This window comes from Oryx dammah, unplaced genomic scaffold (genome assembly GCF_014754425.2).
Source record: "Oryx dammah isolate SB20612 unplaced genomic scaffold, SCBI_Odam_1.1 HiC_scaffold_25, whole genome shotgun sequence".
Lineage (NCBI taxonomy): Eukaryota > Metazoa > Chordata > Mammalia > Artiodactyla > Bovidae > Oryx > Oryx dammah.
In genome coordinates this window covers 25423566-25436091 of record NW_024070209.1, presented here as the reverse complement: position 1 = coordinate 25436091, position 12526 = coordinate 25423566, and the positions used below count along the sequence as shown (strand labels likewise).

Here is a 12526-nt window from a genome sequence, read left to right as displayed (position 1 = left end):
TAACTGATGTATGTTTGTAACTCTGATGTACATTTTGTTTTTTTAACTCTGATGTACCTTTAGCCATGTCCTCTTTAGTATTCATGGCAGTGTTTATTTTCTTCTCTCTCTTCTTGGTTAGTCTCATGATTTGTTTCCATTTCAAAGAATCATCTTTTGGTTTTGTTAATGCTCATAGTTAAGTCATTTTTAAAAAATTTTCGAATCTTTTAAATTTTCATTTTCTATTTTGAGTTTATTGTTCTTTCTCTATTGTCTTAATTGGACATATTTTCCAATTTTTAAAAATTATAGCTGATCTACAAGGTTTTATTTATTTCTGCTGTATAACAAGGTGATTCAGTTTTATATATATATAGTTTCTTGTTTTCTTTCCTGTTATGGTTTATCATAGGATATTGATCATAGTTTCCTGTGCTATACAGTAGGACCTTGTTTATATCCTTTCTATATATAATAGTTTTTTTTTAATAGATGCATTTAAGGTGTATATTTCTTTTAGATTCCACTTAAATGCATCACACAAGTGTCAATGTGTAGCATCTTTATTGCGGTCCACCTGTAAATATTTGTTTTCTTTGACCATGCTTTAAAATGTGTCCGTTTTTAAAGTATGTAAGGAAACCCACTATGATCAGAGCATAATCTGTAAGAAATTAATCTTTTTAGTGTTTGTTGAGGCTTTGCTTGTGGTAGGTTTGAGGTCATTTTAAAAATAAATGTTTCATGTGTGCTTAAAGAGAATGTATTGCCTCTATTTCCTAGGTATAGGATTTTACATAGGTCCATTGGATCAAGCTTTTGTATTGCATTGTTCAAATCTTGCTAACTTTAAAAAATTGATCAATTATTAGGCATGTTTTATTAAAAATCAATTTTATTTGTGAATTATTCATTTCTTCCTGTAATTTGTTAAGTTTTTTGTTTGGAGGTTATGCTACTGGATATATACAGGTCTTCAGCCTACAACTAATTTTGAACTTTTTATTCTAGGTTCATGCTTTAAATATCCTTAGAGCCTTGTTCAGAGATACGCGTCTGGGAGAAATCATTATCCCTTATGTTGCTGATGGAACTAAGGCAGCGATTCTGGGCTTTACATCTCCAGTCTGGGCAGTAAGTGCATTTGCCATTTCTTTTCATTGACTTAATTATGCTCATGAGTAGATTTTAATAAACTAACCTTTCACTGAATGATAAAAAATACATACTGCATTTTGTTAAGGAGTTACTCCAAGGGATAAATCCTTGGGTCAAGCTACAATTTGACCCTTGGTATTTTATAGTTACAGTCTGTCTCCTCTATTGGCTGATTAGCCATAACTCTTTGTTTTATTATTTTAGTGTTTGCTTTAGAGTTTATAGTATTAATATATATCTTCAACATCGTAGTCTGTCCTCAAGTAATATTTTACCATTTCCTTTAAAGTTTAAGAACTTAGCAACATGTACTCCCATTTCTCTCCTCCCAGTCTTTGTGCTCTTATGATAGATTTTGCTTTTATGTTATATTGTAAATGCACACTACATTGTTATTATTTTTGTTTAAACTGTCAATTTTTTTTTAAAAAAACACTAAAACCATTTTTAACTATACATTTCAGTGGTATTAATTACATTCACAATGTTGCACAGTCATTACCACTCCATTATCAGAGCTTTTTCATCATTCCAAACAGAAGCTCTGTACTCGTTGGATAATAACTCTCCTCCACCATCTTCCTCCCAACCCCTGGTAGTCTCTGTTCTACTTTTTGTCTCTGTGAATTTGCCTATTCTAGGTACCTTATGTAAGTAGAATCATATAATATTTGTCCTTTGTGTCTGGATTATTTCATTTAGCGTGGTGTTTTCAGGGTTCATCCATGTTGTAGCATGTATCATAATTTCATTCTTTTTTAAGGCTGAATGAAATACCATTGTGTGGATATATGACATTTTGTTTATTCATTCACCTGTTGATGAACATTTAAACTGTTTCTCTTTGGCTGTTGTGAATAACGTTGTAATGAGCTTGTACACTTGCATTGGTGTACAAGTAACTGTCTGAGTCCCTGTTTTCAAGGCATTTGCATATATCATATACTAATTCTGTGTCTAAGTTTTTGAGGAACTGTGTGGCAGCACTGTTTTATACTCCCATCAACAGTTCACAAGAGTTTCAGTTTCTTCACATCCTCATCAGCACTTGTTATTTTCTGGTTTTTTGGTAATAGACATCTTAACAAGTATGAAGTGATATCTCATTTGATGTTTTGATTTCCGCTTGATGTTGAGCTGGAAGCAGAACAACTCTTAGTATCTGAATGTGTCTTTCTTTTGGATGTTGTAGGCCCTGGGTATCAGTGTGTTGAGTGAATGCTGGAAATATACTCTATCAAAAGGTGAAAAAAAACAATCACAAAAGGTTAAAACGGAGGTTAAATGTTGACTCACTTATTTTGTTTTATTTTTTTGCAATATATCCAAAAACTTTTTGATTGAGAATTATAAGATTGTTGGTAATACCTAATATAATTGTTGGATTTAAGAAAGTAAACTTTAACTTTTTTTTATGACTAGAGAAAACACCATGATTTTATTGTTTTCCTACATCATTGTGCCTTTTGGAATAAAGGACACTAACCTGTGGTTTGTAGGCACTTGACTGTGTCATTAGAAAAAAAAAGAAAAGATTGGTAAAGGGAGAGGAGAAAAGAAGCTAGATCTGAAGAATAAGAGAATTTACTAGAAAGGCAGACTTCCCAATCAGTGAGCTGCACAAACCATTTCATGACTCTCTGATGAGCCTCTAATTGAGAGTCAGTATATTGCAGTATAGCCTGGGGCACAGACTCCCAGTGTAAAGAGGAATCCTCAGGGTTGCCAACTGTTGCCTGGAAAACTGTACGTCTTCCTGTAAGAAAGGTAAATATCTGCAATCCTGCCTAGGAGCATTGCCTAACTACTCCTGAGGACATGGTGTTTACCTTTTGCATTTACAGGAAAACAGAGCAGTACCTGTATATGGTCAGGAGAGGTAGGTAGGAATGTGGCTTGACCGTCAGGAAGAGTAGAGATCATAAAACTGATTGCCAGAAATCCCAGTATTGTTTTCTTTACTCCATTCATTCCGCAAGAACAGACAAATGTTCTCTGTGAAAGGCCTTCCAGAGAGTGAAACCCAGCGACTTTTCCAACTGGCAAAACTAAAAGTATTAGAAATGAATGAATCATTTTTTTGGAAAAGTCTTCTGAAAAGACCTTTTAAACAGTAACACATGTGCACTGCAGAAAGTTTGAAAATAAAAGCATAAAAGGAGAAGTCACCTGTTTACCGTACAGATATAATAATTTTTATTATTCCAATATGTTCTCTCTCTTTTTTTATATGGCTTTTACATGTGTGTAGTACTCACATATACCCTTAACAGTCTGCACAAATATATGTAAGTGCTTAGTGAAGTGAAGTGAAGTCGCTCAGTCATGTCCGACTCTTTGCGACCCCATGGACTGTAGCCTACCAGGCTCCTCTGTCCATGGGATTTTCCAGGCAATAGAACTGGAGTGGATTGTCATTTCCTTCTCCAGGGGATCTTCCCAAACCAGGGATTGAACCCAGGTCTCCCGCATTGTAGACAGACGCTTTACCGTCTGAGCCACCAGGGAAGAAAGTGCTTATATATAGTTTTATTTGGGAGGTATCTTCCCTTTTAACACTGGTTATAAAGGAATCTTTTTGTTTCTATTCAGTTTGTTTGTTTACCAGAAGAAATAAACATCACAGCTATAATGATCCATACTCTGACTTTAACATATTGTTATGTTTCCTTCCTTATAAGAGCCTGATCTAAGGTAACACCCGTATCCTGTCAACATACTCAATGAATGTGAAGAAGTCTTCATTTTACAAAACAATTCACTGTAGCATTCTGTGTAAAGTGTTTAAAGAGTGCTTTTTCCTGACGGTGTGTGAAATATGGTTTAATTTAGAGAAATCTTACTTGTACACATCTTCTCAGGAATATATCTTGTTCGTAAAGGTGACTCCATCTGTACTTTTGACCTAATTGTTTTTCCTGATAGGTTAGATGGGGGGAAAAAAAAGTAAAACAAGTTTAATTTTAATTTTGCAGTAAAGGAACATTTTCTAAGAAGCATTCATGTATATATTTGTACAGATTCTTGATCTTTGTATTAAGACCACACAAATCTCTCCATCTTTACCACCTATTAGGCATTTTTAAAATCCAGGGGAAATGTATTATTGCAAAATGTTAAACACTAGAAATACAAGGATAAGTAAGACATAATCATAATAATGACTGTCTCATTGACTTTTTTCCTTGTGCTTGGCAGAATTTACATTACCACAGTTAATGCTTGGAATAATCCTGCTAGGTAGATTCTATTATTAGAAGCCCTGTTTTATAGATAAGAAAAACAAGTTTCAGAGAGGAGAAGTAACTTTCCAAGAACACACAACTATTATTTGTCTGATTCCAGAATCTGTGATATTATTGGGAAACATTTTGCATATTTCAGGAAATGTAGTGAATACGTACATCTTACTTATCTTGTAGGGTTTTAACCTGTCCCTCAGAAAGCAGAGCTGAAGATATAGCCTAGGTGCTAAGTTTTTAATTGAATGATACAAACCCAAAGCAGCAGGAATGTTGGAAAGTGAGGTGAGAAAAGACATTAACAAGCAGGCCTTACAGGTTAACCTGGAGGAAAACTGAGCTCGTTGTCTGGTCATATGGTGTTTCTTCTAGCCAGGCCGTGTGAAGCTACCAGCTCTGGAAACAGTCCCACCCTCTGTCTCTCCTGGTCAAAGTTCACAATGTGAGCAGGTGTTGGCACTACCCTCGGGCAGCTGCCAGAGCAGCCAGATCCAGTGCCACGTGCTGTGGAGTCTCATCCGAGTCTGCAAATGGATGAATGAGCCGCAGCCACCATTGGTATCTGAGGTTTGACGCTTGCTGTTGAGAAATCCTGCCTGAGAGAGTTTCACAGTAGGGGGATGATGGGATTTGACTGATGGAGTGAAAAATGGAGTCTTGATTGCAAGGTGAGAGGAGGTGGAAAACCACTCAGGAAGATATTGTAATAATTCTGCCAAGTGATGATGGTGGCTCAGAATAGAGAAATATGAGTAAAGGTGGTGGCAAGTGATAATCTTCAACACATATGTTAGATGACGCTTGTTTAGTTAAAAATTAGGTACCAGATGTAATTTTCTAGGTGTGTATACCCATGGAAACTGAGAATTTTTCAGGCAAGTTTTGGAATCAGGGACATTTCTGGGCATTCCCTTTTTTATGTTCAGATGCCTGATCTTCTTTCCCTGTATCCTCATTGCTGGACAGGTAACTCATCTTTTTAGTTTGCCTGGAAGCTCTGTTGAGTAGGCCACATTAGGGTCCTTCCAAGACCTACACCAGGTTTATATTACTATCCGGTCCATCTGACTTTGCATCTCTTTGGGCCAACTCTGGTTTACAGTATGCAGCGGGTTTCAGAGAAGAAAAAAGAGCCTTTCAGATCTTCCCAGCAGGGCTGCCCCGTGCACTCTGTGCCCCTGTTGGCACTGTCTACAGGCCCTCTGGTGGTTGTGAGGTTGCTGCAAGTGTGCCAGGCTGAGAGCTGTGTGGTGCTGAAACCCAGCCATGCTCTGCTTATTATACTACGTGCCATGGCGTGGAGTTTTATTCACTCACAGGAAGAGTGCTTTTTCTTTAATTCACCCATAGGTGATGTATGGCAGCTCTGTCTCTTTTCTCCTGTTGTGGGAAAAGTGTCTTGTTACTTTGGAAGAAAGTCACTCCAAATTCCAGTCAGGGCTAACCCTCCCCCTAGTCATAGGACCAGAAACCCTAGTATGGTTTTCCTAGATTGCAGATGAGGGATTTGAGACTTGAAGTTTTAGATGTTGTTTTCAAGGTCCATGGCTAAGAAGTGATGGAAGGTGAATTAGAATCAAAATCCCATTTAATTTTTTCAGAAAGATTTCTTTTTAGGATAAATTGGCACTGTGTACACTAGACAAAATATTTCATAATTCCACCCTCAAGGATATGACTGTCCATGAAGAGTGAAGATACATGGTATGTAAATGATCAGACCACATAGTGATTGCACATGGTAGGTTCTCCATTCATATTTTTAAATATTTGTTAAGGCAGCATTCTTATTATGTAAGAAATTCATGTTATATAAGAAAATATAAATGTATAAGAAAAATGTATAATATATGGCTTCCTTAGTGACTGACCCTTAGACTGCAAGGAGATCCAACCAGTCCATTCTGAAGGAGATCAGCCCTGGGATTTCTTTGGAAGGAATGATGCTGAAGCTGAAACTCCAGTACTTTGGCCACATCATGCAAAGAGTTGACTCATTGGAAAAGACTCTGATGCTGGGAGGGATTGGGGGCAGGAGGAGAAGGGGACGACAGAGGATGAGATGGCTGGATGGCATCACTGACTCAATGGACGTGAGTCTGAGTGAACTCCGGGAGTTGGTGATGGACAGGGAAGCCTGGTGTGCTGCGATTCATGGGGTCGTAAAGAGTCGGACACGACTGAGCGACTGAACTGAACTGAATTAGTGACTGAAACAGTAAAGAATCTGTCTGCAATGCAGTAGACCCTGGTTTGATCCCTGGGTCAGGAAGATCTTCTAGAGAAGGGAATGGCTACCCACTTCAGTATTCTTGTCTGGAGAATTCCATGGACAGAGGAGCCCGATGGACTACAGTCTGTGGGGTTGCAAAGAGTCAGACTTGACTGAGTGACTAACACAGACATAGATATGTGCACAGGCATACATGCTTCACATACACACACTCAGAAACACACACACACTGCTTTGTGCAACCTTATTTTCATTAACCTAGCTCTTCTATATCTCACAGAAATCTGTATGAAAACTTTTTCATACTAGAAAGGAAAGAAAAAGCATATGTACTCAGGAAAAGCTTTGGTAGCAGTTGTCAGTTTGTAGCCAAATACCAAATCTCTGAGCCATATGTTGGGGGTGTGATGGAGAAGGCAGGAAGGGAACAGGTTTTCTGGTATTTTGTTTGTGATAAGGATTGATTATAGCTAGAGCTATTTGGGAACCATTCTATTCTGTCCATTTCTAACTTTATCTCGACTTACTCTTTTCTGTCATTCCTTTCCTTTAAATTTGCATTCTCCTTGGTCCTTCCTTGCTAATAAGCAGGACTGTTTTCATTGCCATTCCTGCTGCGAGTTTTTCAAAATATGCTATCGCTGTATATGAACTTTTTCATTACCCACGTTAAGATTTAACCTCTGTGAATCGCGTTAGTATTTACTATCAGTGTTTTAGGAGTTGATGATGCAGTTTGTCAGTTAGTCACAAACTTTTTCTCAATTGTACTTCTTAGTTCTCCTCCTCATTAGCTTTAGACTGAACAAGGACGTGCTATGCTAAAGCCTTTGACCGTGTGGATCACAGCAAACTGTGGGAACTTCTTAAAGAGATGGGAGTACCAGATCACTTTACCTGTCTCCTGAGAAACCTGTGTGCAGGCCAAGAAGCAACAGTTAAAAACTGGAAGTAGAACAACTAACTTGTTCAAAATTGGGAAAGGAGTATGACAAGGCTGTGTATTGTCACTCTGCTTATTTAACTTATATGCAGAATACAGCATGCAAAATGCTGGGCTGAATGAATCACAAGCTGGAATCAAGATTGCTGGGAAAAATATCAACAACCTCAGATATATAGATGATTCCACTCTAATGGCAGAAAGTCAAGAGGAACTAAAGAGCGTCTTGATAAAGGTGAAAGAGGAACGTGAAAAAGCTGGCTTGAAACCCAGCATTTAAAAAACTAAGATCATGGCATCTGATCCCTTCACTTCTTGGCAAATAGAAGGGGAAAAAGTGGAAGCAGTGACAGATTTTATTTTCTTGGGCTCCAAAATCACTATGGATCATGGCTGCAGCCATGAAATTAAAAGATAGTTGCTTCTTGAAAGGAAAGCTATGACAAACCTAGACAGTCTGTTAAAAAGCAGAGACATCACTTTGCTGGCAAAGGCCTGCCTAGTTAAAGCTATGGTTTTTCCAGTAGTCCTGTATGGATGTGAGAGTTGTACCATAAGGAAAGCTGAGCACTGAAGAACTGATGCTTTCAAACTGTGATTCTGAAGAAGACTCTTGAGAGTTCTTTGGACTGCCAGAAGATCAAACCTGTCAATCCTAAAGGAAATCAGTCCTGAATATTCATTGGAAGGGCTGAAGCTGAAACTTAATACTTTGGCCATCTGATGTGAAAACTTACTCATTGGAAAAGACCCTGATGCTGGGAAAGCTTGAGGGCAAAAGGAGAAGGCAGCAGAGAATGAGATGATTAGATAGTATCACTGACTCAATGGACATGAATTTGATCAAACTGCAGGAGATGGTGAAGGACAGGGAAGCCTGGCATGCTGCAGTCCAGAGGGTTGCAAAGAGAGGTGGACACGACTTAGAGACTGAACAGCAATGCACAGGGACAGAAAGTATGGGTGAACTACTAGGAAATAAAAAAGGGTCCCTAAAACAGATACTCTTGAACTACTAATAGTATCACATAGAAACAAGGACACTATTCTATCTTAAGTAACATGTAGTCTTCATGCTAATTATTTTGGTCTACATTTACAATAACTTTTAAAAATACTGTGTTGAATAATATGTACATTTTAAAAACAGTATATATACTTCAACATATGAAAGTCAGTTAATATATAAGCTATACGAATAAAGAACGAAAAACCACATGATCATTTAAGCAGACGCAAAAAAGCAGTTGACCCAATCTAACACTATTTCATGTTAAAAACACGTAATAAACTAGAAATGGAAGGGAACTTTCTCAATCTCATGAAGGCTATCAATGAAAAATCCATAGTTAACAATGTACTTAATGGTAAAAGACTGAAAGCTTTTACCCTCAGATTTTGAATAGTACAAAGATATCCACTCTTGTCACATCTATTCAACATTGTACTGGAGATTGTAAGTAGGGGAATTGGGCAAGAAAAAGAAATAAATATCAGCCAGATTGGAAAGAAGATGCAAAACTATTTTTAATTTTTGATCACACTTATATATAGAAAAGCCTAAGAAGTTTACACATACACACACAATTAGGGCTAATAAACAAGTTTAGCAAGGTTGTAGGACACAAAATCAGTGTGCAAAAATCAGATGTATTTATAGTAACATCAAAAATAAAATATTTAGGAATCGTGTAACAAAAGAAGTAAAAGATTTATTTATGCAATGAAACTTACAAACCATTGTTTAAAGAAATTAAAGAAGGCCTCAGTAAACGGGAAGATTTAGCAGCATTCAGGAATACAAGTCAAAAGCATCAGGAAAATACAAGTCAAAACCTTAGTGAGCTGTCCATTTCATGTCCAGTAGGATAGCTATAATTTAAAAGATGAACAATAGCAACTATTGTGGAAGATTTGGAGAACTGGTGAAAATGAAATCCTCTTATACTGCTGGTAAGAGTGTAAATGGTGCTGCCACTTTGGCAGTTTCTCAAAAGGTTAACATAAAGTTACCACGTGGCCCAGCAGGTTCATTTCTTGGTGTATACCCGAGAAAAGTGAAAACACATTCACACAAAAACTTGTACACGAGTGTTCATAGCACCATTATCCATGATAGACAAAAAGTGGAAACAACCCAGTGCTCATCAAATGATGAGCAGATTTTTTTAATGTAGTATATCCATAAAGTGGAATATTATTCAGTCATAAGAAGGAATGACATACTGACAAATGCTACAACATGGGTGAGCCTTAAGAATGAAAGCCACATATAGAAGGTTGCAGGAATGTGTGAAATGTCCAGAACAGGCAAATCCATAGGGACAGAAAGTCTTGCCTAGAGTGGGAAGACGGGAAATGACTGTTAATGTATATAGAGTATCATTTTGGAGTCATGAAAATGTTCTGGAATTAAGTAGTGATGATCATTTCTACTTTGTGAATATAGTAAAATTACTGAAGAGTACCCTTTAAGATAAGTGAATTTTATGATATATGAATTATATCTCAATAAAAGGATAATTTTTTAAATGTCTTATAAGTTTATCTTTTGGTCACCTTTGAAGATTACTGTGGCATGAACTCATTATTCTGCAAAGTGGTAAATTTATGGAAATAATTCTGTATTAACTGATAACAGAAAGACCAAATAGCTCACTAGGGAAAGCTTTTTTTTTTTTAATGGTAGTTTTTCTAAAAATTGTAACTAATTAATGATAGAACACCACTAATTTGCTGTATCTACTGGAAAAATTAATGATAGTCATTGGCTATCATTGGTGAATGGATCAGGATGGTAATCCTTCTGATCCATCTTAACATTACTCAAAGACATTATGTGTCTCCTGCCTTCTGCCTACTGAATCAAACAAGGGAGTTTTCCTTCTGCAGGTCCTCATTCAATCTGTAAAACAGTCCTCTATAGTTTTGATAAAGTGTGCCTCCTCAGGCTTCCCCTTTCCTCTCCAGGCAGTCCTGTTTTAACTTTACTGCCTCTGTCAGTCTTTGTCAGAAAGTTTGGTTTAGGGCAAGATGAAGTTTGTGTATTTTCTTTTCGTTTTATGCTTTTGTGTGATTCTTTAAAAAACAAAAAACAAAACCCAACTTTTAATTTTATATTGGCGTGTAACCTATTAACAATTTTGTGGTAGTTTCAGGAGCACAACAGAGTGACTCAGCTATGCATTTACATGTATCTATTCTCCCCCAAACTCCCTTCCAATCGAGGCTGCAGCATAAGATTGAGCAGAGTCCCCTGTGCTACACAGTAGGTCCTTTTTGGTTGTTAATTTTAAATATAGCAGTGTGTACCTGTCCATCTCAAGGTGATAGGGTCATGGATGACTTTACTAAGTCATCTTCAACCTAAGGAGTCTTTGGGAACCAAGTCCATAGACTAGATGAGAGGTAAGACCTGAGCTAGGTCAGAGGGGATGTCAGTAGAGTACCAGGACAGAGTGACTTGTTTGGGGATATCAGGGATTTCATTAATGTTTGTTAACTGTGGAATGGGATGTAAGTGAGCTTGTCCAGTTTTAGAGTTTCATTGCAATTAAGGTATGAATTGTGCCAGTGTATCTGTGGTCCATTTCAAGAGTTACCACACATAAATTGAGTCAGTCATGTGCTTCTGGAGGAGAGGTTACACATTGGTGGCTGATACGTCAAATCTGGCCCACAACTGTGTTTTATTTGGCTCCCACAATACAGTTTTTTTTTTTTTCTTTAATTTATTGCCAACATTTCAAAATAGAATTCACATAAAACTTAGGGTTTCTGGCTTCTGTTGAAAAAGCAGAAGATCTGGCAGCACCGGGCTTACATTTTCCTCAGGGCATTAGCTTCAGCTTCAGCTTAATAGTGCCTGCCTTAGACCCAGTCCTCTGCCGCCTGTGTACCTCACTGCCTTTGTGAGCGTTTGAGTGTGTGATCTTTACTGCAGTAGTTTCGGGAAGCTGTTTTCTAAATCCTACATTGTTACTGTCACCTACCTTTCTTCTTACATTGCTATTTTAACACACTGTGTAACTCCTCTGATTAGCATATGAGCTCTGTGTTAGCAGTAAGTGTGTGTCTTCTATTTCTGGATATTCTCCATGGTGCTAGTATACGACCTTACATACTTAGGAAAGTCAGTACATATTTATACATCTCTACCCAGATTTGGCAAGGTAATTGAGGAAGCCCAATATCCCTGATATAGGGCTTCCCTTGTGGCTCAGCTGGTAAAGAATCCGCCTGCAATGCAGGAGGCCTGGATTCGATCCCTGGGCTGGGAAGATCCCCTGGAGAAGGAAAAGGCTACCCACTGCAGTATTCTGGCCTGGAGAATTTCATGGACTATATAGTTGATGGGGTTGCTATAAGAGTCAGACATGTCTGAAAGAGTCAGACAGGACTGACCGACTTTCACTTTCACTTTCAATATCCCTGGTAGCTCAGATGGTAAGGAGTCCACCTGCAGTGCAGGAGACCTGGGTTGATCCCTGGGTTGGGAAGTCCCTTGGAAGAGGGCATGGCAACCCACTCCAGTATTCTTGTCTGGAGAATCCCCACGGTTAGGGAAGCCTGCTGGGCTACAGTCCATGGAGTCCCAGAGAGTCAGACACTACTGAGCAACTAAGCACAGCACAATATGCCTTGATACTCAAGACATTTTTATGATATAGGAGACTGTCTTGATACGTTGTTTGGGAAGCAGATTAGTATTTTATTGGCCATATTAATAATGTGGATCCATTGAGTTAGATCTGATAAGTATTTTCTCATAGGTAAATGACTGTAGAAAATGAAAGAGCTAAGCTCTTTCTTGGGATATTCATCAGAAATGATGTAGAAAAATGAATTTATTGGTTTTGTTTTTTTAAAAACGGTTACTTGGTGATACAGGTACAAAGAGATAATGCAACAATTGGTAGTTGTAAAGAAGTATAGGAAAAAGCTATGTTGTGTATATGTGATTGGATT

General features: G+C 37.7%; 1 protein-coding gene across 2 annotated transcripts in view; it reads left to right on the top strand.

Annotated features, from left to right (window-relative positions):
• THADA (THADA armadillo repeat containing) overlaps positions 1-12526 on the top strand; it is a 328900-nt gene that overhangs the window by 83078 nt on the left and 233296 nt on the right. For both annotated transcript variants that reach the window (XM_040224708.1, XM_040224707.1), the window contains one exon: positions 994-1116. In XM_040224708.1, coding sequence (XP_040080642.1) covers positions 994-1116 — 123 coding nt within the window. The remainder of the gene's footprint in view (positions 1-993; positions 1117-12526) is intronic.